Source organism: Lissotriton helveticus, chromosome 12 (assembly GCF_964261635.1).
Source record: "Lissotriton helveticus chromosome 12, aLisHel1.1, whole genome shotgun sequence".
Classification (NCBI taxonomy): Eukaryota; Metazoa; Chordata; class Amphibia; order Caudata; family Salamandridae; genus Lissotriton; species Lissotriton helveticus.
This window is the reverse complement of record NC_136073.1, coordinates 16,559,483-16,586,277: the sequence shown is the minus strand read 5'-3', so window position 1 is coordinate 16,586,277 and position 26,795 is coordinate 16,559,483. Positions and strand designations below refer to the sequence as shown.

The 26,795-nt window shown below is 48.6% G+C and overlaps 1 protein-coding gene across 4 annotated transcripts in view; it reads left to right on the top strand.

Annotated features, from left to right (window-relative positions):
- Positions 1-26,795, top strand: part of LOC144799689 (transducin-like enhancer protein 1) — a 156,483-nt gene that overhangs the window by 16,755 nt on the left and 112,933 nt on the right. For all 4 annotated transcript variants that reach the window (XM_078671178.1, XM_078671179.1, XM_078671177.1 and 1 more), the window contains exon 2: positions 20,900-21,190. In XM_078671178.1, coding sequence (XP_078527304.1) covers positions 21,167-21,190 — 24 coding nt within the window. In that variant the 5' untranslated portion in view covers positions 20,900-21,166. The remainder of the gene's footprint in view (positions 1-20,899; positions 21,191-26,795) is intronic.

The following is a 26,795-nucleotide window of genomic DNA, read 5'->3' as shown; positions in this document are numbered from 1 at the left end:
CTGCACCCAGGGAGGTCAGCCACCAGGAGTCGTCCTAGGCTGAGAGTGCGGAGCCAAGGATGAGGACCTACGTCTTGTCAGAGTTCAGCTTCAGGCGGCTGTGCTTCATCCGTTCGGCGACGGCCTTCATTCCTTCGTGGAGGTTGGTTTTGGCGGTGACTGGGTCCTTGGTGAGGGAGAGGATCAGCTTGGTGTCGGCGTAGGAGATGATGTTGAGGTTGTGCAGTCGGGCTACGTGGGCGAGAGGTGCCATGTAGATGTTGAACAGTGTCGGGCTGAGGGAGGCTCCTTGGGATACGCCACAGATAATCCCAGAGCCTTTGGATCGGAAAGGCGGGAGGCGGACATTCTGGGTTCTGTCGGAGAGGAAGGAGGTGGTCCATTCCAGAGCCTTATTTCAGATCCCTGCGTTGTGGAAGCGTGTTCGTAGTGTGCGGTGGCAGACCGTGTCAAAGGCGGCTGAGAGGTCCAGGAGGATGAGGGCCGCAGTTTCACTATTGTCCAGCAGGGTCCTGATGTCGGTGGCGGCGATGAGGGCGGTTTCGGTACTGTGGTTGCAGCGGAACCCAGACTGTGATGGATCCAGGATGTTGTTCTCCTCCAGGTGGCAGGTCAGTTGTCCGTTGACTATCTTCTCTATGACCTTCGAGCAAGGAGATGGGCTGGAAGTTCTTGAGGTCTGTCTGATCCGGCTTGGGTTTCTTGAGTAGGGCATTGATCTGTGTGCTTCCAGCTCTCTGGGAAGGTTGCGGTCTCTAAGGAGGTGTTGATGACCATGTGGAGATGGGGTGCGGTGGAGGGCGCTGGCTTTGTTGAAGATGTGGTGCGGGGAGCCGGAGTGGATGCTGCTCATGACTTTGATGGTGTTGTTGTCGTTCACGTTGGTCCAGGCGAGCAGTGGGTTGATGTGGATGTTGGCTGGAGGGTCTGAGGTGTCGGTGGCTGACAGGGCGGTCTCGTTGTTGAAGCTGTCGTGGATGTCTGTGATCTTGCTGTGGAAGAAGGTGGCAAGGGAGTTGCACAGGTCTTGCGATGGTGGGATGTCGTTGGTGTTGGAGCTGGGGTTGGAGAGTTCTTTCATGATGTTTAAAGCTCTATGCTGTTGTGTGCGTTGTTGTCGAGGCTGTCTTTGAAGGAGGCTCTTTTGGCGGATCGGATGAGGTGATGGTGTCTGCGGATGGCGTTCTTGTGGGCTGCAGAGCTGTTTGGTGTTTGTTCGCGATGCCGTTCCTTCTCGAGTTTTCAGCTGTTTTGCTTGGATACCTGGAGGTCCGCTGTGAACCAGCTGGCTTTCCTGTCTGTGCGTCTGTTGGAGGGTTTTTGATCGGGGTGAGAATGCTGGCTCAGTCTTCGATCCTTCGCCTGAGGTTGCGGGTGTCGGTGGGTCGGCGGGCGGGCTTCGTGCGATGGTGGTGTTGAGCTGGTCTTCAGTGACTTTGCTCCAGCTGCGGCAGGAGATCTGTTGAGTGCAGTGGTGGGTTTCCAGAAGGTGAAGTGGATGCAGTGATGGTCGTCCAGTGGAGTTCGGTGGTGTGCCTGAAGGTGACATGGGAGCTTGCGGAGAAGATGGGGTCGAGGGTGTGGTTGGCGGATTGGGTAGGTGTTGTGACGAGCTGTCTGAGTCCGAAGTTGTCGATCAGGGATGGTGGAGTTGCTGTCGTTGTTATTCTCGAGGTGGAAGTTCAGGTCTCTGAGGAAATGTAGTCCGTGGAGGTGAGGGCGTGGCTGCTGATGAAATCGTCGATGGAGCTGTTGAACTGTGGCTGGGGTTCGGGGGTGGGGGGTCTGTAGACGAGCGTCCCTCCTGGAGAGTATTCCTTAACTCTACCTCCTGAGATCTCTGGGAAATTGATTTTACGAGGACAAAGGTGGTGAATTCTCTGGGATGGCTCCGGGTCGTGCGTGAACCTTTCAGTTGCAGGTTGCTGCATGCCTCGTCCCTTCCCAGATGGAATGGCAGGGAATGAGCGGGTGTCATCAAGGAGTGAACCTTCTCTGAGCAGGTCCCTGAGGAAGGGTTGTAGAAATGAAATTAAACTAGATCTCATAAAGCGCGGACTTAGCCCAAGGGCGTCAAGGCGCTAAAGCAGACTATGCATGGAGAAGGCAGGAATGTTAAACTGCGGACTGTGCGAAGAGCCATGTCTTCACTTGTTGTGTTGACCGTGGGCCTTCGAAGAGTGGCCTTGAGGTTGTACCTACAGGAGGTATGTTCTGAGCTCCAGGTGGCTGCTTGTCTTGCATGAAGTCGCTAAGTGTGAATTGTAGGAGTGATGCAACGGGGGGTTGTGCGAAAGTTCTCCGTTGTTCTGCAGGCGCGCGCGGAACGCCAATAGAAATATAGATGAGTAATGTGCAGTAATTTGGAGCAGATTCCTGCAGATGGACATAGATTAAAACCGCCACGGTTGGCTCCGTCCCAACCCGAGCCCTTGCAGGCGCTAATGTCTAGCAGACATCTTTGTCCTCCATTCTTTTCAGGTTTGGCTTTGAGGCCGCTTTGGAAGTGTCTCCAAGCTAATGTTTTCATTAAAACACCTGCACGGCCCTTTGGGTCAGTGCTCTTCATCCTTGGATCTGGCCAGTTGTCATTCGAGTTTGGTTTCTGCCGCCCACCACAACACACAGGATTGGATCATGGATGAGGCAGCTTCAGCCATTGGTTCTCTGCGCTGTCAGTCACAGCATTGTGCGTGTGCGCATGCGCACCTGAAAAGTAGTCCTCTTAAGGGCTGGTGCGCCAAAGTGGGCTTTCATTTTATGTGTTTTCTTTGTGCGATGGGCTGTCCTTTCATACGTTCCTTCAGTAGACATGTGCGCTCCACCCCTTGACAGCGGCACTTTCACTTTTTAATTTTTTAAAAAACTTTTAATGCCTCGTTACTTTATTTGTAAACAATAAAAACAACATTACAGGCTTTTGCAAGCCAAGCCTATTGGCTGAATAAGTTTCAGTTCCTGGATTGGCTTCTGTGCAGTAATTCATATAATATTAAGAGGACTGGAAGGTGTTGGGTATTTTTGTGACTTCAGCTGGTTGTGGTGTGTGGTATAGACGTGTGGCGGAGGCAGCCCCAATTTCTGGGCTGGGGATGCGCACGCGCTGTCAGAATGTCATTTCTTCACTTAGATTAGGAAAGGTTGATAATGCAGATTTAGGTTTCTTTTCAAACCTGGGGCTCTGAGCAGTTAGTTCCGCTGCGACCCAGAGGACTGTTCAACGCCGGCAGAATGTGGTTGATTTATATGGAAATATGAAATTATTTTCTGCAGGATTCATGCATGTGACCTAAAATACATATTTCCAGTGAAAAGCCTTCCAAAAGTGCTGACCGGAGACATTACCGTTTTTTTGGTAATTCCTCAGTAAGAGGGAGGGAGGGTGCAGAATGCATCTACTACTAGGCCAGAGAGTCACCGATTCAGGCCAAGTGTGTTGTGGCTGGGGCCTGCAGTGCTCTGTATTATATTTTTTGCAAATTATATATAATTCTGTGAAAATGTCTCTCGAAATTATGCTTTAGTTGGAAAATGTGGTGTGCTGCTATCTGCCCCCCCCCACATTCTGACTGGGGAGACGGGTTTGAGCAGAAAACGTCTCTTGACTCGAGTTATCTGCGCAATGCAAGTGTCTTACTAAAGTTGTATGCATGCGCGCACCAGGACGAGACAAAAGTAGGTGGGGATTGTGTGGTACGAAATGTTTGCACATTTCCTTTGTAGTTAAATGTTGCCCAGTCTAAAGGGTGGGAGGGTCTGCGTGGCTCAGTACGAGAGGGTGGTGGCCTCTGCACTATTGTGATCGGATGTGGCGCCAACAGTTTTTTGGTCTCGCCTAGCGTTGCAGTGCGAATGCGCGGCTCGCTGTGCAAGGGCTATTATTATCGAGGAGATTTCTGAAGGGGACTTGAAGCCCGCCCCTCATTTTTATTGGCTGGCATCTATGTTTATGCAAAACGGTGGCCTCCAATTGAAAATGAGGCTTCTTTGTTACCGCACTGTTTCCTTTTGGGACGGCCCATCCGGACTGGATCGTTTGCTTGTCGGATGTCGTGAGGGTATTTCTTTTCCTTAGGTGGCATGTACTGACGCATCATGTTTCTGAAGTTTTGTTTTCCCATTAGCGTTATGTGTTATTTTGCCCTGGCTAATAGGACAGCAGTGGCCTTACGTACACAGAGAGGTAGGGTACTTTCCTAGTTAGTTTGTGTTGTGCTTTACTTTGTACCAACCCCCATCCCTTTGTCCATGTTCTCCTTCCTCCCACCCCCTCTCGCTGTCCGTGCGCTTTCCGTGTTGTGCTTTGACCCAGTCCCAAATGCAAGCTCCCTCCCTGGTCCAGCCCCACAGGAGGCCCCCTGGGTTGATGCTGTCGGTCGTCTCTTGTGCCCTGCCCACTTTCCACTACCAGGGGTGGTCACCCCTCGGCTCTCCTCTCTCTGAGTGGTGGCTCTTGCAGGCTGGCTGGTGGGCTGGGCTGCCGGGCACTCACTTCAACCCTTCCAGTTGTGAGGTCCATGGGCCCTGGAGGTATCCCCCCTGCTCAGGGCCCTCGTAGAATCAGCTATGCTCTATTCCCAATACCCACGCACTCCCCGCTTCCAGTGACTCCTCGGTCTGCGGGGGGCTTCGCTATGCAAATTTGAGTGGCACGTTTTCGGCATAAGAGTGCTGTGTTTTTCATTGTGTGGCATACATGCTTAAGCAGCACCGGCGAGCGTTAACGTGCTACAGCTGGGGAAATACCCCAGTTTTGCACAAAGCGAGCTCACCAAAATCGTCTCCACTAATGTTAGCACGAAGGGCCCCAGCTGGAGGTAATCACACAACGTGCAGGCGGCAAGGGATATAATTTATGCCTCTCTTGTTATGCATTTGGCCGAAAACCGGCAAGCTCGACGGGCACTGCGATAAGGGTACTCCTGCATTGCTTTGGGGGTAACTATCGGGAGAAGAGATGATGTGCCGTCTGTGGAGCGTGATATCCCGGTTCAAGCCTCGGCGTGGGTTCAACGTCCTGTGAGTGTTGGAGAATCACTTATCTCCCGTGCCTAGTAACAGCACCTATCATGAGTGTTACGAATTTTCAGGCTGGAAAAAAGGAGCATTTGGTGACCTAATAAATTTGTGTCCTGTTGTCGAGCGGGCAGCAAGTTACAAGTGGCACGACAGATAGTCTGGTCGGGGGCACATATTGCGTGTCGAGCTCGTGGACTCGCCCACCTTCACCATGTTCGTCCTTCAGCACTTTAACTTGGGCGGCCAAAAACAACACTCACAAGTTCCGTCTCCTTTCCTATAGGTCGAGCACAGTACTCGGTGCCATAGGCTATGTAGGCCATCGGGTGCGTTTTATTGACAACTCCTGTTTCTTCCATTGAGATGAAATACCGCCGGTGTACAGGTCCCTTCATTTTGTGACAAACGATGTCTGCTTTCAGGTGAAGTTGCTGTCCGTTCAGTATTCTGAGGTGCCATCGTCTGCGCCACTCGGGGTGTTTGCTCTTTGACCTGATATATCTGAAGTGCCCTTTCTGTTGGTATAGATGGGGAGTTTCACTGCATTTTTAAGCTATTAATATATAAATAACAATGCCCTTGTATTTGTTTTAAACCCCAAGACATAAATGGAAGGCATTGTCATTTACAATGCCAATAGCTCAAAATCGCGTGAATGCAAGACCTATTGCATTGCAAATGTTTGTCTCAATAATAAGTGAGCTGAAATGGGCGCGATCCCCCAGCGCAGGGGAGTAGCTGCGCACCCCTGAAAGTGACAAGGAAGTGGACCCCCTCCACCCATCTAGAGCTTCATTCATCCAGGAAGTACAATAAACAAGTAGACCCCCCCCCCCCCCCCCCCCGTAAACATTTGAAGTTAACACCAACTTTCCTCCAGCGCTTTGAAGTGTCAGAAGTGGTATGCCAGTGTGGCACAAAGGTCCTGGGTAAATAAAAGTGGGCAGATGAGTGGTGGAGAGTGGCGCTGGGCTCAGTGGACTTTTCCCAGAAGTCTTCCACCTGGGTGGAGGGGTCATTGAAATTAAAAACAAGCATTTACAATGCAATGGTTTCGCCTTTGGAAAAGTTAGAGCAGCGCAGCTATGCAGTTTAAATTCCCTTTATTGGTATGTCCGTGTGCTACATACAGCACCTGGTTACACTAGTGTGCTATGTCCTTTAACGGTAAAATACACTCAATCTAATCACCCTACAAATGGGGTGCCAAATAGCACAGCTGAACGCCTTGCGCCAATATACTGTGTGATTCTTGACAAAAAAAATCACATAATCTCCCTGGGCCTAAAAAACATGCCTCCTCCCCTCTATTATATAATCCAAGGGCTCCAACTGCCGTGGCCAAGTTTGTGCTTCTTAAAACTGCACAAAAGTGCCTTTAGTGTTCAGAGAGGGGCAGTGCGCAGGGGCAGTGGGCAGATTGTAGGCCTCATGCGTGGGCAGTGTGCGGGGAGTGGGGAGTTTTAAGGGTCACTCATAGGAAGTGTTTAGGGGCAGTAAGGCGTTTTTAGGGTCGGCTCAGGGTGGCAGCTAGCTACAGTAAGGTGTTATTAGGGCCCAGGGATGGATAGGGTATGGCTTACCAATGTGTATTTTAGTGTAATTAAACCACAATCATTAAATAACATTTTATGAAGCAGCCGGGCTCGTAGTAGTAAACACCACATAGAATCACACCGTCCGTAGTGCAAACCTACAACGAAGCGCCAAGAGGCGCTGGGACACGCGCTGGGCGCATTGAGGACTCCTGGTCGCTGAATACCATTCCTAGATTAGCGTAATCTAGCGCCTAGACGCCCAATCCGTCTGGATTGTGTCATTGTAAGGATCTCATTACATAATCCAGAGCACCTCACCGAGTACAACCAACAATATAAAGTGCAGGGGGTGCAGGAGTACCAGGGAAACGATTGATCACATGGTATGCCTTTGCCCTGCACTTCTTAACGATCGAATGATTCTGCTTCGGGACGAACGGAAGAAACTTGAGGTCCGCTCCTGCCGACCAGCCACCTATACCTCTATGAAACCAGACAATCCAATGCTGGACATACAGTTCACTTTTTTTTCCGAAAGGGCAGTAAAAAAAGCTTACAATCTGTGCGAGCTAGTGAGTCGACGATTGTTAATTTGCACTGGGCAGCACGCCCAATGTAAGCAAAGACACAAACTCAGTTAATATTCTTCTTTATTGTCCCACATGTGTAAATGTTTTAGCAATTGACTGATATACGTTTTTATTGTTGTATGTCCATAATTGTAGATAGTTGTATTAAACAAAGTAATATAGGTGCTTTTATACATGATCATAAAGATAAAGGCAGCAAAGTTAAAATAATACAATTACCTAGGATCACACAATTTGGGCAAGTGGTGAAGCCGATATTTGTTCCAGGTCTTCTGATTTCACATTGAGCATTCCAGTTTCACTCCAATTCAATAACCAAGTTTGACTTATTTTAACACTTGTATCTCTCAAGTTCGCGATAGCAAGCAGTTATGCTTATCCCATGCTGCGGTCGAGGTATAGCAATTCTGAAACAGCACAACAGTTTTGTCAAATCTATGTCTCTTCTAGAGACTAATTTATAGGCCAGTATGGAATTAAATACTCAAAATAACTTGACTAACTGACCACACCGTGTAGATGCTTTGATATCCCTACGTCCACTTAACTTCAGCAAAGAGCGACTACTAACCAGCTAGCATCAATGCGGCCTCATGAATACCACAGACCATACTTTGTGGCCCCTGGTTAACATGTTTGTGAGTACCACTGTTCTATTCCTTCCTTCTCTCTCCTGCAACAGTGTTTGCAGCTTAGAGCCCAAGTATGCAAGCTGCAGTGAGAGACTTTCAGAGAGCCATGGCATCCTGGGCTAGAAGGGCTTTGTTGTTATAACAAGTTGTGTTAGCCATTTCGCCAACGTCATAGCAGTGAATTACTGGATTTAGACTTCAGTTATTCACGCTAATAGCTACCTATCGAGAGCTATGCATACATAACATGCTGTATTAGTACAATCACACTGCAGAGCGCCTCCTAAAGGAGGTAGCACTCAATGTCAGATTGACATGGGATAGCCAAGTCAACTCTTATCAAGTCAGTAATGGTTTAAAAGAACATACATAACACCCAGGTAAATTACGTTCGACTAAAATTACTATTTCGAAAAATAAAAAATGGTAAAAATTTAAATCTTAAAAACACCCCAAAAGAACATAATTAAGGAATACAGTAATTCACCTAAATACATGATAGGCACGTAGAAAGTCGTTTGAGATAAACAGCCAGTCACCCTAAAAGCTGGGGAAACTTCTGTACAGCGACAGATCTCAATCAATCACAATTAAGTGGTTTATTATTTTTCCCTACCGAACCGTGACCATTGTGTTTAAACATGAACTATTGTAACGTTTGCGGTTCAATGGTCTAAACAGCGTGACATTTCCATTCTTCTTTAATAAGTGAACAGTAAGCAATTGCCACGATAAACCTAAGATTACACTGGCATTAAATCCCAGACAGGCCATTCTCAAACAATTCTCTTCATAACAAGAACACAATCAATCAAAATACGCTTTATTCGATTTAAAAGTGTTAAATCATAAAACACAATGCATTAAAAAAGCAAGAACACAAATCAACCATTTTCAGATTCTGTGAATGTAATAATATTATGGTGTGGCTAAGGCCAAACCTACAAAGAACGACTTTAAATCTGATGGAAGAAGAGCATCCTCGTGGTATGTTAAAACCATCGCTAATAATGTCCTCCCCGCACGCGACAATTAAAACTAAACACCGTAATTGCCCATTCACTGAATTTTTAGTCCGTTTAGCCGAGAAAAATGCAATTGTTCTATACCTTATGATGCGCACACTGCGAACATCACATCCTTTTGACTGAGGTCCGATGAAGGAATCAACCATTTCTGCATGTATTATGCTTTGTCACAAACTGTGAATTGGTCTGTTTTTTATATTATTTTTAATGCCTGCATACCTAAAAGAAATGATCTATTAAACCCCCAGCTAGTTTCACAATACATGATGCAGTCATTCCCACAAAAAGGCCTATTCGTAATCACATATACTTGATGTCCGAACACTGTCGAGAAGGCAGGCAATGAGAGTGGGCCAATAACAATATCACAGAGAAAAAAAACGTGCAGACTATGGCTGTCAAATGACAAGCGTTTCCACCGCCTGTTGAAACGCTCTACCGTCACAAAAAACAAACTGTAACTTATTAGATGAGCAAGTGTCATTCCCCTCACAACAATCGCGTGTCAAAGAAAGGGAAAGCACAAAGTTAGGCAAAATTCTGGAGCTCAATTAAGCTTCCCGTTTCGTAGGGGTGGCAAGTCCTCTTCTGCCTCCCCCGTCCCCCTCGATTCTATTAATTTCATCTAGGACTGAGACAACAGAAGTCTGCAGTGATTTGTCGTGCGGGCAGCATTGGGCTTCCCCCTGCTCGCCAGACTGACTCTCCGCCCCCTCCGTGCATGCTCTGATCACAGCTCAGCCACGACTCTCACTTCGCACATGCCACCCTGTGTGTTTGCTGGAGGCAATGGTCGCGCGCGCATGCCGTCCAGAGAAATCGACGACTTGTCACCAGGGCGAGGAGGGGCAGGCGTAACCCGCAGTTCTCACTTGTACTTGGAGACCCCACGCAGCCTATAAGTCAACAGGAAGGCTTGGTGCATGGGTACCTTGTACTCGAAGACACAGACCAAGACAGAATGGATCAAAAATCACTCAGCATCTGGAGTGGCACTAAGGTACACGAGCAGCAGTGTTCCCACTAACGTGCGCGCCTGCGCGGGCGCCCACGTCTAATCCCCCGAGCGCGCAGTGGTGCGTGTGGAGCGCGCATCCACAGCACATTTTAGGAGAACATTTGCGCTTGCTGCTTTCAGAAACAGGAGCTGCGCAAATCTTTTTCATTTCCGGCTGGTGGTGGCTCCTGTGCTTGCTGCGGGTTTTCCTTCTTAATGGAGCGCAGCTGGGGGCTGTCTGTTGACCATTGTGAAAATATTCCTGTTAATTGTAGCACCGTCGTGCGCTGCAATTAACTTAAATATTTTCACAATGGCCCACAATCAGCCCGCAACCGCGCTCCTTTAAGAGAAGATATGCAGAAAGTCCAAAAGCTAGACGTGTGCTTTACACGTCGTTCTTTTGGGCTTTCTGCATATCTTCTCTTAAAGGAGCGCGGTTGCGGGCTGATTGTGGGCCATTGTGAAAATATTTAAGTTAATTGCAGCGCACGACGGTGCTACAATTAACAGGAATATTTTCACAATGGTCAACAGACAGCTCGTAGCCGTGGTCTATTAAGACATGCAACCAGCACAAAAGAAAGACGTGTAAAGCACATTTAGGCATGCTGCACACCTTTTGTTAATAGAGCCAGGGCCGGACTGGGAACAGATGAGCTGCACAATAGTAACAACGGGCAATCATGGAAAAATGACAGAATTATGCAAACTATGCCATGTCCTTGCATGACCCTGCAGAAAGCATGCAGCAAGTAGGCGAAAAAGCAGGTGTAGGTTTATCATATTTAATGGCATGTCCACTTGCTCACTGCGCTGAGACAGCCGTTGCTTCTCGTTCACATCGTCTCCAGGACTTCGGAAGTTCTGGTGTCAGGCACTAACATACCGTTTACCTGCAACCTTTCCCGATACATCCGAAATCATTGAGAGCAAAGATAGCAACAGGGCCACGTTCACGCTGGAACGATGGTGCATGCGATTATTTGCATTATTCTTCCCACACCCCCATACTCCATTTGCACCCCCCCTCTTATTTACGACTGGCACTGCTTTATATACTTCGGGTGTTCTTATGCAGAGCGTACATAGGCGCTTTGTGTGGCTAACAATTGTGCTATTTAAATAGATGAAAATGTGAAATACGATAAAAACAGGCAGCCTGGGGGCGTTTGAACCCCGACCTGACCATTTTCAATTTAAAAAACAGGCTTGCTGGAAGGGTTTCTCTTAGATACGGGGGTTGATGGATTAAACATGCATTTCTATGTTAAATCTAGCAGCTTTCTTGTTTTTGTCAGAACGAACTTTCATGAGTTGTCTCACGCTGGGTATTCTTCTCTGTATCCTTGGTGCGAGTTATAGAGCGCGGCAGATTGTGTGACTTTTTGAAAGTTTTGATGTTAAATGCAGCCCCGTGTACAAGTGTGTCGGGCTCTGCAATTAACATGAACACTTTCTAAAAGGCATGTGCTCTACCGCCCTCTATTAACTAAAGGTATGCAGCAAGCCTAAAAACATAACGTGTGCTTTTACAATCACTAATAAATGTTAGTGATTCTGAAAGCACACATCCTGCTTCTAGACTTGCTGCATGTTTTTTGTTAATAGAGCGTGGCTGCGGGAAGATTGTGTACGTTTTTGAAAGTTTTCATGTTAATTGCTGCAATTAACATGAAAACTTTCAAAAATGCACACAATCTTCCCGCAGCCATGCTCTATTAACAAAAAGCATGCAGCAAGCCCAGGGCTTTAAGTGGACTGGGTCCTGCTGATGCTACGTTTTAAGACAGGTCCCAATCAGGCTCCTTATTTTTGCCCTCACCCTTAGGGTAAAAAAAAAATCTCAACTGCTAAAAGCCTTTGTTGTAACTTCAGAGGACTTTTTAAAGATCATTTCAGAACTGAGGCATTTTCAATATATTCAACAAAGCTGTAGTTGTTGCTTATTTATCCTTTGCAACTAACAACCATTGACAAAGTCAATAGTCCTGGGTTTTTGTAGGTATAATGTTACTTATTGTGTTATATATCTGGATGCAATGACAGAGCAGCACAATAACGGTCGGGGGCTCACTATACTAAGCAGAGATTTTTAGCTTACGTGTTTTTACGCCATGCCCTCAATTACATCAAGCACGCCCCTTTGAGAGACCCCCCAGTTTTTTCTTCCCACTTAAAGCCCTGAGCAAGCCTAAAAGCACCACACATGCTTTCAGAATCACTAACATATATTAGTGACTCTGAATGCACACATGGTGGACATCTATGTACATTCCCCCCCTGCGTATCCAAGAAACCATCTTCAGAGCGGATAAGTGAACTCATGATTATCAGTTTTAAAGAGTGGAGTAACCCCCGCCTTGGTAGAGCCAGCTCTGTTCTGCAGAGTCTTGCCCTGATGACCTTGAATAATACTTAAACAGATTATTGCAAATAGCATTCTCCTTTAATTTATTTTTAATCTGGGTAATGTGTGTCGCTGCACCCACACATGCGGTTGGGTTCTTGGCGCACATTGCTGTGGCTGGAGCGCACAGAGACCTCACGCTGCCGCACACAGAGGAAAAAAATTAGAGGGAACATTGACGAGCAGTATCCTATAACTAGTACTACGCACCTACCGACCATTACCATCGCCACCAGGCCAACAAAGAATCCGAAAAACCACTCCGTCAACCACTCCACGAAGTTATGTCACACATCACTTACCACTACCCTGTCAACTCCTGGCGCTGAACACATATAGTATTCATCCTAACTATAGCGTCACACCAATCATAACCCCAGAAGCACACCTGATCCCCTCCATACTGACTGAACAAACTGTCCAGGAACCATCTACCCAACCTCAATATAATAGCTAATTAATAGACTATCGCGATTTATCGCCACGTTCACCCCGTTATATCGCGATCAATTTTGCATTACAAAAAGCTCAGGGACTCACCCTGGGTGCTGGGCGGATCCGACGCTGCTCGGGCGCCCTGCGGTTGTTGGGCCGGCGGGGAGGGCAGAGGCTGCTGAGGCCCAGCCGGCACGCTGACGTACCGCTCCGGTGGGGGCAGGCAGCGGCGACAGAAGGAGTGTAAACAGGGTAGCAAGCAGGGTCCGCGTGATGTTATATTCTGTTTGCATACTGCGCAGGTATCCAGAAGGTTCAGTGCGGCCCGCTCCAGATTTATGCTGCACCGGCAAAGGCTTCCCCCAGGCAGGGGGAAGCGGCAAACAGCAAGGCTTCCCTTTCCCTCCCCCGGGCTGCGGGTGCGGGACTTCCGGCCGGCCGCGAAGGGATTGGCCGGCCGGCCAGGTACTTCCGGGTCGCCGCGGGCAGCGCGGCGGCCCTCGCTAGGCAGGCAGGCGGGCAGAAATCGCGAGGTGGGCACTCGCTGGGGGCGTGAGAGGACACGGACGGCGGGAGGGGGCGGGAGAGGACACGAACGGCGGGAGGGGGGCGGGAGAGGACATGGACGGCGGGAGGGGGCGGGAGAGGACACGGACGGCGGGAGGGGGCGGGAGAGGACAGCAAGGGGGGCGGAAAGGCACACGGAGGGGGCGGGAATGGACAGCGCATCTGAATTCACTTTCAGTGAAAGGGGAGGGAACGGGAAAAAACGTAACTCCGCCCTGGGAAAAAATCTCCGGAACGCCCCCGAATCTGGTCCAGCCTTGATGGACAGATCCGGCACTCAATGGCTAGCCTCCATTTATGGAGCTAACCAATGAGAGCCGGGGGACGTTCCAGGAGTCCTTATTGACGACCTAGGATTTCACCTGCGCTGAAGAGCTGCGCAGAGCGCAGCCTTCGGCAGGCGAAACCCAAAAAGTAGAATTAAAATGTAGCTTCTGCCCAGAGGCAGAAATATATTTGAAAAAACTGATTAAAATGTTGGTGTCAGTAAAATATTTTCTTTGCGCCGTACAAAAATCAACATGAGTTCAGAAAGCCGCAGGAAGACAAACATGTTGAGAACAGGTGAGAAATCTTTCAGTCTTTGCAAATGTCTGGGTGTGAAGCGCTGCCGGAGGCGACAGCAGTGCTATTTATGCGTCATCAGCGATGGCGGGGGCCACCGAGCCCAAAATGGCGCCTGAGGCGGGATTCGATGCCCCTCATCTCCTTGTGTTTGCTTTGTTCGCCCTAAGTTGGCAGGGTATACCCAGACATGGGTCCCTTGCTCACTTTGTCACTGGATTCAAGCTAACCTGGCTGATGAGGGGTGTCACCCAGAAACCGGTCCCAGGATGCTTGTTTCTGGTCCAGGGAAGACCTGGCTTGGCAGCTTGGCCTGGACTGTTCCCATGAGGCAAAGGGTCAAGACAGATTTGCATATGGCTGTGTCTAAACTAGGGTGGTGAACTGAGCTAAAGAATGATGCTGGATTCCACCCAGATCTGTGATTGGGGGTGAGTGCCTGAAAAATTTCAGAGCTCTGTCCATCATCTCTTCGGTTTTGCCTTGTTCGCCCTAGGTTGGCAGGGTATGCGCAGACATGGGTCCCGTGCTCACTTTGCCGCTGGATTCAAACTAGCCTGGATGATGAGGGGTGAAACCACAAAACCGGTCCCGGGATGCTTGTTTCTGGTCCAAGGAAGACCTGGCTTGGCAGTTCGGTCTGGACTGTTCCCATAAGGCACAGGGTCAGACTGATTTGCATATGGCTGGGTCTGAACTGGGGTGGTGAAGTGAGCTAAAGAACGATGATGGATTCAACCCAGATCTGTGATTGGGGGTGAGTGTCTGAGAAGTTTCAGTGCTCCGTCCATCATCTCCTTGTGTTTGCGGTGCCCAGGGTACGCACGGACACTGGAGCTGTTCAGAGTCACAGACCCCAACATGGCTCCTGGGGCGGGATCTCACAGCAGACAGTGGAATTGTTCACTGTTCTACATTAGTGCAAGTTCACCAGGTGGATATTCAACCAGGTTCACGCCTGTAGACCGTCATCTGTTGGAAGCCGGCTCTTCCCGCCTTTGGGTGCCTTGCGAAGGCGAGAGTTGCTCTTCGAAGTCGTCTGCCGCTCTTGATGCCTGTGGTGGGCTCTCACAGTATTTCACTGCAAACAACCAACTCTTTACCAGGATGTGTGATCCTCAGCATTGCACGTGCAACAGTGGAAGTGCAGAAAGGCAGGATGGCGTGGACATGGCCAGGAGGGGTGGATGGTGTGGACATGGCCAGGAGGGGTGGATGGCGTGGACATGGCCAGGAGGGGTGGATGGCGTGGACATGGCCAGGAGGGGTGGATGGCGTGGACATGGCCAGGAGGGGTGGATGGCGTGGACATGGCCAGGAGGGGTGGATGGCGTGGACATGGCCAGGAGGGGTGGATGGCGTGGACATGGCCAGGAGGGGTGGATGGCGTGGACATGGCCAGGAGGGGTGGATGGCGTGGACATGGCCAGGAGGGGTGGATGGCGTGGACATGGCCAGGAGGGGTGGATGGCGTGGACATGGCCAGGAGGGGTGGATGGCGTGGACATGGCCAGGAAGGGTGGATGGCGTGGACATGGCCAGGAGGGACGGATGGCGTGCACATGGCCAGGAGGGACGAATGGCGTGGACATGGGCAGGAGGGACGGATGGCGTGGACATGGGCAGGAGGGACGGATGGCGTGGACATGGGCAGGAGGGACGGATGGCGTGGACATGGGCAGGAGGGACGGATGGCGTGGACATGGGCAGGAGGGACGGATGGCGTGGACATGGGCAGGAGGGACGGATGGCGTGGACATGGCCAGGAGGGACGGATGGCGTGGACATGGGCAGGAGGGACGGATGGCGTGGACATGGGCAGGAGGGACGGATGGCGTGGGCATGGAGCAGAGGGAGTGGGCAGACGGGCGGAATGTTGTGGACCTGGGGCAGAGATCTGGACTCTGGGCTTGAGCATTCACGCAGGATAGGTGGATGTACACGAGCTCTTAAAGATGCTTTCTGCGGTTCGCGTAGGGAGTCGGGCGTCCGGCACTAGGGTGAGAAGTAGTCCTCCGGGTGTGCCAGAAACTGGACCCAGCGCCTCTGCAAATCCTCCTTGTCTGAGCCTAGTAGCGTTTGTCATTATTGTGATGTGTGTGTGGAGTTGTGCAGGCTCCCTCTGTGCTTTCCATGGACATTACGCACGTGCCTCGAGTTGTAGCACAACACCCATGCCCGTGAGTCGGACCCAGGACTCTGCCAGGGCGCCTGCAGAGGCTGTGTGAGCCTGAGGGAAGGGCCAGTGTAGTGTGGCGGGTCAGTGTGGCTGCTGGGTGAGTGACGGAGCTAGTCTTGAGTGTCTGGCCCTCTGTGAGATAGGTTAGTGCAAGGCATTGCTTCTGGTAGGTTCATGGGGTGGGTGACTTTATTCAGGTGCAGCAGTCATGGGGGGGGGGTTGAGGTGGATCTCAGGCTCTGCAGGACACGGTGACTGGCTGGCTGTTGAGGAAGGTGGGTGCTAGTGGTGGGCCTAACTCATGTCATTTGCTGTAGCATAATAACTTGAAATTACAAGAAAATTTCGCAGAATTACATGAGGAGCGTAATCCAGCTTTTAGTGGGTTTCATTTTGTGTTTTTTTTTTTTTACCACTAAATGCTCCCTTGAATTCATAATAGACCTGAGTATCCTTTTTGTGCTAAGAGAATAGTGAAAAGTGCAACAGAATGATAACCGTAACAGCCACAACCCCCTGACGCCTGATAACTTTGTTGTTTTCTATGGTCTTGTGGTAGGATTTTTTGTACCAAATAACTCCTAATTATATGAGCTGGACTAATTATGCAATTTTTTTTGACAATCAATTGTATTGAGGTTTGAATTTAACAACAAACAGCCCCATTCAGAGCTACATTATACACTGTCAGAATAGGGAAACCACACATCACAGTGACATCAAGTAAAACCAATTATGACATGTCCACGTGTACCTGAAGAGCAGACCACTCCTTATCAGTCTTCTATTACTCCAACCCATTTGCCCCACATGCGGTGAAATTTCTTCGTATTATGTAATTTTAACCCCTTGCATTTATTTATTTATTTATTTAGAAAGTTTTATATAGCGCGGACAAGATCTTTGCAGATATCAGAGCGCTTTACACAGAAGGGGTAGATGAGGGAGTATAGTCAAACAGGTAAGCCAGTAACGCTAGCAATACAAATAGGAGGGGGCAAAGCCAATCATATACATATATAACAACACTACATATCAAAAATACAGTTCATACAAATAAGCAAAGCGGTCGAACAAGTAGTACAGATCGGTCCAGAGTCTTTAAAGCGTCCGAAAACCGTTCAGGTGTATTTAGCCATGAGGATGGCTTTTACTTCTTTCTTAAAGAGTGTAGTGGAGGGAATGAGCCTGGTTTCAGGAGGGAGTGAGTTCCAGATCCTAGGTGCCATTCCTGAGAAGGAGCGTTTGTAGGTTTTTTCCTTCCTGAATCTTTGAGGCTTCAGCAGAAGATTGTTTGTGCCTCTAGTGTTTCTAGAGCCGCCAGAGATTGTCAGCTTCTGAGTGAGGTAGCCGGGTGAGTTTAGGTGTACCGCCTTGTGTGTCACTGTCATGCAGGCGATTTTCAGATGCATTCTGGCTTCAAAAGGCAGCCAGTTCAGGGATTTCAAGTCAGGGGAAATATGAGAGTGCTTTTTTGACCCAGTGATGAGTCTCGCTGCAGCATTTAGAGAAGCTCTTAGGGGTGCGGTAGTAGTTGGGGGGAGTCCGCAGAGGGCGATGCTGCCATATTCTATTCGAGGGATGACTAGTGCTTGTACTGCAGTTTGGAAGTCTTTGGCTGGTAGGAAGGGTTTAAGTTTCCTCAAGGTATTTATTTGGAAGTTCGTTCCCTTAGTTGCCTTGCTGATATGTTGCTGCATGTTGAGATTGGTGTCGAGTGTTATCCCTAAAGATTTTGCTGAGTCCACAATGGTGGGTTGGACATTAAGTGCGGTTAGGTGTTTAAGCCAAATTTGAGTGGTGGAGATCTTCGATGGAGGTGAGATCAGAAGGAATTCTGTTTTCAGAGCATTGAGTTTGAGATGATTATCGGCCAGCCAGGATTGAGTGCTTCTGATCGTTGAGTTCAGGAGCAAAATGTCTTTGGGGGATTGTAGTTTGAGATAAAGTTGGGTGTCATCGGCGTACATGTGAAAGTGTACATTGGATGCTTGTAACAGGGTGGTGAGAGGTTCCATAACTAGGTTGAACAGAGTCGGGGATAGGGAGGATCCTTGAGGGACGCCTAGCGATACAGGTATTGGCGAGGACATCATGTTGTTGCTCTTGAGTTTCTGCGATCTGTTGTGTAGAAAGGAAGTGAACCACTTTAGAACAGTTCCAGATATACCCATTCTTGTGTTTAGTAGATCGAGTAAATTCTCGTGCTTAACGGTGTCGAATGCTGAAGAGAGATCAAGAAGTATGAGGAGGCAAGTGTCGTTTTGGTCTAGCATTTGAAGTGCGTCGTCAATTATGTGAGTCATAGCAGTTTCTGTACTGTGCCCTGCTCGGAAGCCTGATTGATGCGGGTTGAGGAGGTCAAACTGCTCAATGTGTTTGGTCAATTGTAGTTGTGCACATTTTTCCAGCAGTTTGGCGAGAGTGGGAATATTGGTAATGGGACGGTAGTTGTTTAGATCAGTGGGGTCGGCTGTAGGTTTCTTTAGTAAAGGAGTGACTTGCCCAACTTTTAGGGAGTCGGGTATGGTTCCTTGTTGAAGTGAGCTGTTGATAATTTTAGTCCAGAGTGGGAGGAGCAAGGGGGTAAAGTCTTTAACGGTGTTAGCAGGAAGAGGGTCCGTGAGGTGATTGGATGGTTTCAAGGTGCTGAGCAGTTTGCCAATTTCTTCTTCAGAGTAGGTGCCAAAGGATGACAATGAGGTATTGTTTTTTGGTTCAGTGGGTGCTACGCAGTGGGGTTTGGAGTAGAGGCTTGCGTCAATGAGGAGATCTCTCTTTATGTTGTCAGTTTTTTGGACAAAGAAGGCGGAGAAGTCTTCACAGGAAGGTGCTTTGCGCACAGTGCTGAGTGGTTGGGGTTGTTCCTTGGATTGCGTTCTGATTAGTTCAAACAGTTTTCTCGGACGGTTTTTTGCTTGGTCGAGCTGGAGGCTGAAGAAATCTGATTTTGAGCGTTTTATTTTCCTGAAATAGGCGTTTCTCTTTTTCTTCAGAGTTTTTAGGTGTAGTGCAGAGGGAGCTGATCTCCAGGTGCGCTCTGCCATTCGCATGTCTCGTCTATCATCATTGAGACTCCCATCGTACCATGGATTGGAGGTTTTAGTAGAGACTCTTTTTAGCTGCATAGGTGCAGCCTCGTTAATTATTGCGGTCATAGCGTTGAGATAGTGGTCAGTTAAGGATTGGAAGTCCGTAGCGCCGGTAGGTGGAAGTAGGAGATTGCAGCTGTTAGGAGGCAGAGAGCTTGGGTCGAGCTTTTTCAGGTCTCTTTTCCAGACTTTGGGCTTGGAGGATTGAACCGGGTTAAATTTAACTTTTTCATTGATGAAGAAAGTGACGACAATGTTGTGATCTGACCAGTCACAGGGTTGGATAGACTCGAGTTGGATAGAGTCTTCTTTGGAGATGACAAGGTCGAGGATCGAGCCTTTCTCGTGGGTCGGGCTGTTGCATATCTGGGTGAGGTCAAGGGCATCGAGGACATTTTTGAGACTATTTACCAATGCGTCATTGTGATCGTTCCAGTGGATGTTGAAGTCGCCAAGGTATATTTGGGTGAGCTGCCGCCCGGAATTGGTTGAGATCATATCCATGATTTGTTGGGAAAAGGTAAGGTTGTCCCTGGGTGGGTGGTAAATGCTGTGAAGAGAGCATATCGGTTTGCCCTCACTAATAATGTCGAGGCAGACGTATTCAAAGGAAGTTGGGGATGGTAGGGAGGTGGAGTTGACTTTCAGAGCAGAGAGGTTGTTCCTGTAGATGCATGCGATTCCACCACCTATTTTGCCGGACCTGTCAAGTCTAATGATGTGGTAGTTGGGAGGAACCAGAATATCTATTATCGGTGACGACGATTCAGTAAGCCAGGTTTCAGTCAGAATGATTAGGTCAAGGTCCAGTGATAAGAGGAGATCAGCGATGGCAGCGGAGTGTTTCGCGGCCGATCTGCAGTTGAGAAGAGTGCATTTGAGACGGGGTGTGTAGAGGGTGGTAGATGGTTCTAGAGAGAGAGGGACTTTTCTAAGGTTATTGGGGATGGAGAATCTGCTGTTTAGTGTGGGGGGTCTAAGGGGATTTGAGTGTATCGTGGGAATGGTGAGGTGTGTGATGGATGTGTGATTTTGGGGGGCTGGGTCGTAGGAGCGGAGGAGGGTGAGTGTGTCGAGGTCCGACAGAGGGTTGCTTGCGCGACAAGGGCGGTTGTTGCGATTGCGAGCAGGGATTGAAGTCCGGTGTGGGTAGTGTTTGGTGAGAGAGTCCACCGGAAAGGTGGGGGACATGTTGGGAGGGGAGGTGGACACTGCATGCTGATGACGGCCCCCAGCCGTCATGCACTACAGTGCTCGTGTGCTGATGACGGCTGGGGGCCGTCATGACCGCACCCGCGCTGAAATCTGCAGCACAGGAGCAGAATCGGCCCAGCATGGAAGAGGTTAATAATTCTGCATCAAGAGAGTTACGCAAAAGTACTCCGATCATTCCAGAGTGATACCGTGCGGCATTGATACTGTGCAATCGGCTCTGGTTCTATCCAGCACGCGCCTCACAGATTCATAGGTGGGGCACGGGGTGAACCTTTAGTCCTAGCTGGACATCCTGGTGCCCGAGCCACGGACCGGGAGCCAGGAGCGGCGCTGCGTAGCGCCTCGTGCCGATGCGCATAGCTTAGAGTCGACATCCACCTCGACGAGCCGTGCCAGAGACGAGGCGGGATGCTGCAGGCATGGGAGTCTGTTCTGTGTGTTTGTGTACCTTTGTGTGCACACAGTGGTTATGTTTGCTGGCCTGCGTTCAGTCGGGGTGGTTGCTTCAGGGCACTCTGAGGTGGAGAGCTGAGTGAGTGAGTGAGTAAGGGAGGGAGGGTTAGAGGGACACAGGACAACAGAGGGAGAAGAGTCATTGTGTTTCCAACTAACTTGCTCCTTGTTGCCTTCCAGATTCTGCCCTGAGCTGCAGCTGCCTCCTGATCCCGGTGCGGGGACCTGGTCACTGGACGCGGGGTTCTCCTGATCCCGGTGAGGGGACCTGGTCACTGGACGCAGGGTTCTTCTGATCCCGGTGCGGGGACCTGGTCACTGGACGCGGGGTTCTCCTGATCCCAGAGTGGGGACTTGGACACTGGACGCGGGGTTGACCGTCTCTGCTTGAGCCTGTTCTGTGGCTGCCGGCCACCGCGCCACTGACCGCCGGCTACTGCCGCAGGGATGTTTCCGCAAAACCGGCCTCCGGTAAGTACCACTCCAGGGCTGTATTACAACAAATAGATATGACTTACTACTGAATACTGATATATTGGACGGTTTGGCACATGGCACTTTTGAATCTTGTATATTGTACTTTCATTCTTCCCTAATGAGTACCGTAACGAACTCATGTTTGGTGTACTTTATGGGTACTTGCATCCAAACACGTATTGATACGTTTAATAGTTTTGCACAATGCACTTTTGAAACTCGTAAATTGTATTTTTTTTTAATTTTCTGATGATTGCTGTATTGTATTTGTGTTTTGTGTGCATTTATGGGTACTATTGTACCCGAAAAAAGTTGTACTGAACTGATATGACTTACTTATTGTGAAAAGCATATGTAAAAGTCCATATTCCTTTTCTGGTGGCTTGTCATGCACTGTGACGGCTTCTGCACAGGTGGTTTGCTTCAGGTCATCTCATTGGCTCGCTTAGTAGACAAGGGCCTGCTGTTGGTTACTCTGCCAAATCCTAGTGGTAAAAGAATTGCACTTTGAGAATCCTTGCTCTGTCCTTTTAGGAAGCGTAGTGTATTGTCTGGCAATTTAATGTTGTCCAAATGCATTTGATGACTTTGTGCCTGTGGTTGCATTGTAGGAAAACTAATGCTGGTTGCAGTAGGGTTGGGAACCTTCTGGTGACAAGCCAGTGATAAAGCCTTGGGCCTGATTGGTTAATTGGAAAAGGTTATGTCAGGGGCCGTAGGTCTAATCACTTATTTTAAAGATGTTTTATCATTCTTGCAGTAGGCCTGACTTATTTTTTGGTGAAAATGATCAAGCCAGTATGCCTTTACAGGTGGGTTGTTATTACACTGTGTTAAAGCCTGTAGAAAGGAATTGTGCTACATAATCAGTACATAAAGCAAAGTTTCCAAAATGGAACAATGAATAAGTGAGAAGTTAATGAGACGCAAGCAGTACAGAGAAAAATCACAATACTAAAAATATGCCACACGCTCAGTCTCTACAATAAAGTTCTAAAAATGTATAGTGTTTACGGGGGCTTCTCAAACCATAAATGGTACACAGCAAAGTCATTTTCGACAAACTTGTTTTTTCATCTTTTTCCGAGTGCTCTATATATATTTCTATCCTGCCATTATGGTTGCCATTAAATGTGGACCAGTCACCCTCCAAGATGTTCAGTTTGACCGGCCAGAGCTCAAGATGTGGTCTACACTTTGTTGGTCGCCGCCGTATGGTATTTTCGCCAGACATTCTTGGAAGCAGACTTGTGTGTTTTATTCATTGGAATGATTTGTTGTTTATGTCTCGGTGTGTGGCTCGGCTGAAGTATATGATGTATGTGTCATTTTCTATATGTTTCTTGGTCATCTATATATACCCAGAGTGGCCACTGTCTTGAGGAGTCTGCTAATGTGGTGCAAATTAACTTTGATCTTATTCTGTGGAAGGACAGTCGCGGCCTCTCGCGGTTGTTGAGTTGCGGATATTTGTATTTTAATATTGGTATCTCCATGTTCTGTATTCTTTGCCTGCATTTTCTGATCCTGACACTCTGTGGGGATCTCATGAACCCAGACCAAAGAATTTCACTAGTTGAAAGATCAGTCTGCAAGCTCTTGTCTGCATTGATTCACAAAGATATGTGGAGAATGTTTTTTCCTGTTGTAATTGACTGCAATGTACTTTCTACTATGTGCATGCAATAGACCGTTACATAGGCCATAACTGCTTAAACAAAATAGCTTTTTGATACATTTTATTAATAATAATTGTGCCATCTCATGGCTACGAGTGCCACACTTAACAATTCCTTGAAAATCATGTTATCCAATAAAATCCTGTTATCCAATTGCTACCAATTATTCAGTGTTGAGTTGTAGTATTATTGGCCAAAATCAGTGCTCTTTAAAAGGTTACTCGCTTCATTCTGTAAACTGGAGTCTGCCGTCGCTAAATTCAAATATTATATTTATTATTCAGTCTAAAGAGGTCTTTTTTTGGTTCTTGTTTTGTTCTCTATCTCTCCACTGGTTTCCTTCTATCCAGCTCCTGGTTTTAAAGTGTTCACTCTGAGGCTTGCTCCTGTTGATATTGCTGCTTCCCTCCTAAAGTACTTTGGATTTTTGGTTTTCTGTTGAAGTCTACAAATTGAAAAATGTTTTTCAATTTTTTTTTATTTCTGTTTGTGGCGTGCCTTTATACATTACTAGTATATCCATTTCGTAGCTTGTTATAGTGGTAAAAAAATAAAATAAAAAGTCCCACATCCAGTAATGCTTTTTCTTTATTATAATAAACTAAACATTGTTTAATTATTATTTGGCAACTGTTCATAACTCCTTAATTGCTGCTTGGTATCTTTCAAATAGTTGCCATCAATCAGTCTCCCCTAGTATCCCATCAACGGAGTGAGATCCCGTCACTTGTTTGAACGGATGTCCTCCCTCTTCAAGCGGCCCTTACATAGGTTGGCGCGAGAGGGAGCAAAGTTTGTTCCCATTGCGGTTCTATATCCGGCAGTAAATCTCCAGATTTTGTTGGAAGATGGTATTGAGACTCAGCGAGTCTCCAAACTTCTGTGCTGATATCCTATGGCCGGCTTGCAGATACAATTTTGTGCCAGGATTATTTCATTGCTACTGAGGCTCTGGGTTGGGGGTGTTAGTAATCCTTCTAGTCTGATGGTTAATGGACAGGATCAGTGAGTGTTTTATGTACAAGTCGCACACGTTTTAACTCTATCCGGTTTTCTTTTCTGTGATGGGGCAAACATGTTTTAATTTCTCTGTAACGGAAATTGAGCAGCCTCTCGCGTTTGAGCATATTCAGATTTAACAGAAAGCTTCCTTTCATTTCTGAAGGGTAATAACATGGACAAGATGCAATTTGAGAGCTTACCTCAAATATCACAGAGGGGAACATAGATCAATAAACTGGCAATCTTTGTGTGGTCCTGGTCCTTGCAGAGCTGGGGCTTTCCGGCGTCACCCCTGGTCCTGGTTGGTGCTTGGGCTACCGCACCCATTGGCTGGTTGGCGCTTGGGCTTTTCTGCTCCAACTCATTGGCTATTGGGCACTTGTGGCTTCCCTACCCATTGGCTGGTGGGTACTTGGCCTCCCCCACCCGTTGGCTGGTGGGTGCTTGGGCTCCCCCACCCGTTGGCTGGTGGGTGCTTGGGCTCCCCCACCCGTTGGCTGGTGGGTACTTGGGCTCCCCCACCCGTTGGCTGGTGGGTACTTGGGCTCCCCCACCCATTGGCTGGTGGGTACTTGGGCTCCCCACACATTGGCTGGTGGTTACTTGGGTTCCCCGACCCATTGGCTGGTGGTTACTTGGGCTCCCCCACCCATTGGCTGGTGGGTACTTGAGCTCCCCTGCCCATTGGCTGGTGGTTACTTGGGCTCCCCCACCCATTGGCTGGTGGGTACTTGGGTTCCCCCACCCATTGGCTGGTGGGTACTTGGGCTCCCCCACCCATTGGCTGGTGGGTACTTGGGCTCCCCCACCCATTGGCTGGTGGGTACTTGGGCTCCCCCACCCATTGGCTGGTGAGTATTTGGGCTCCACCACCCATTGGCTGGTTTGCGCTTGAGCTCCCCCACTCTTTAGCCTATTGGCTCTTTACTTTCTTGCCCTTTACTCCCACGTAGTGGCTCTAACTACACGGGCGAGCAGAGCCCGTCCGTCTCCCAGCAGCCTTTGAGGAGGGTATTTTGTAAACCTCCCGGGTTCCGCATAAGCTTTTAAGTCCAGGATCCTGGCTTGTTGTAGGATGTCACCACAGTACTATGTGACGTTACAACGCATGCTAATACATCGCATGCCGTTACAACGCAAACTTTTACTCCGACTTTCTGTCGGGGGTGCTGGAAGTTACAATAGATTAATTTTCTATTCCAACTCCAGTGTGTGCAACAGTAGGGAAGGTGTTGGGGTGAGATGTAAAGGCATGCGTTGTAACGGTTGCGTTGTAAAGGCTGTTTCCCTCACCACAGTATTAAGTGCCAACAATTTCAGGCTTCAGTGGTCCAATGACAGGCCGGGCTTAATGACCGGTTCTAAGCAGCTCGCCTTGATGAGAGTTCCTTGGAGGCGGATGGGGAACTGACAGGCCCGGGGGGGGTGGGTGGGGGAGACATGATCTGCAGCTCGTCCTCGGCCTTCCCACTCCTCGGGTGCAGGGACCTCTGTAGACCCTCCGGAGCAGCGGGGGCGGTAGATAGAAATCCGCACCCTTCGTCTGTGCCTTTATAACCAGGTCTTCTGTCTGTAGAAGGCGCCTTGACCCCTTCCCTAAGCGCTAGTTTAGTGTGTTGTGGTGCTGGGTGGGGCGTTGGATTGAACCTCCGGTCGGAACGAAGCCTGCTCTTTCGCCTTAGGGCTGGTACCCTAAAATCTTTACTTTGTTTTCCCCTAGGCTTCAATATTCATCTTGAGCAAATGCCCTGCCCCCGTGGAAGTCGTGGCAGCCAATCTATGTTATGCACAACAACAGTTGATGGACAGAATGCAGAACAATGTCATACATTCACCCCAGTACAGAGATCTGGGCCTCAATCCATCGTTTTTTTGCACTCCACACCACCCCAGTTCAGACATGGCCATATGCAAATCATCCTTGACCCTGTGCCTCATGGGAACTGTCCAGCCCGAACTGCCAGGCCAATCTATGTTACACTTTTTATTTTTTTGTGATTTTTTTTTTTTAATCAAATATTTAGCAAGCAGCTGCTGATCCCTTTCTTTAAGGCCCACACCATTGCTGATTTTAGGGAAGCATACAGGGAGATTGATACGCTCTTCGTGTTAGCACTTTCCTGAGACTGGCCGTTCGCTCCTGCGCCTCTGTGAATACAGTATAGACCGTTTTGGTTGTAAGCCCGGTATTTGACTCCATTTATATATGGGCCGCATCATTTTATCGTTTTATGATGTGTCAATGTGTCCGCATTTAAATATTTTAAGCTGCTATATTCGAAATACTATATTTTTATTACTTCTGAATTAATAATCAAATTGCAGGCCTGTGACAGATTTGCCGAATTGACTCTTGCACCGTGTATATCATTTTATGTATTCACAGTAACATGTCTATTGCACCTATTGATTTTTAATCTCTTAACTATGTATGCATTATGCCGATTTTATTTTGCACTTTTATGGATATTTTTTGTATCCGAATAAAGAATTGATTGAATGATTGAACCCCCGGTGGGTTCTGACTGCGGGCTGACCCCTGGCTTCTTCGCCCTGGTGGGGGGGTGACTGTCGCCCCTTCCAGGTGTGCGGGCCCTTCCCTGCTCCACTGGATACTTTGGGGTCACGGGGTCACCGAGAGCAGGTGCCAGGGTTGCGAAAGGTGCACAGGCTCGAAAAAAACCAATCCTGGCACCACCCCCCCTCCAGGTGGTGCCGCAGAGCATAATATTGATGCCGAGGGTCACACGTGGCGTGAGAAATACTGTAAACAAGCAGGGGCCCTGCAGCCCATGCTCTCGGTGACCTCCCTTTCCCCTGCAGGACAGAGCGGCAGGGCCCCTGGCTGTTTACAGTATTTCTGACGCCACGTGTGACCCTCGGCATCAATATTATGTTCTGCAGCACCACCTGGAGGG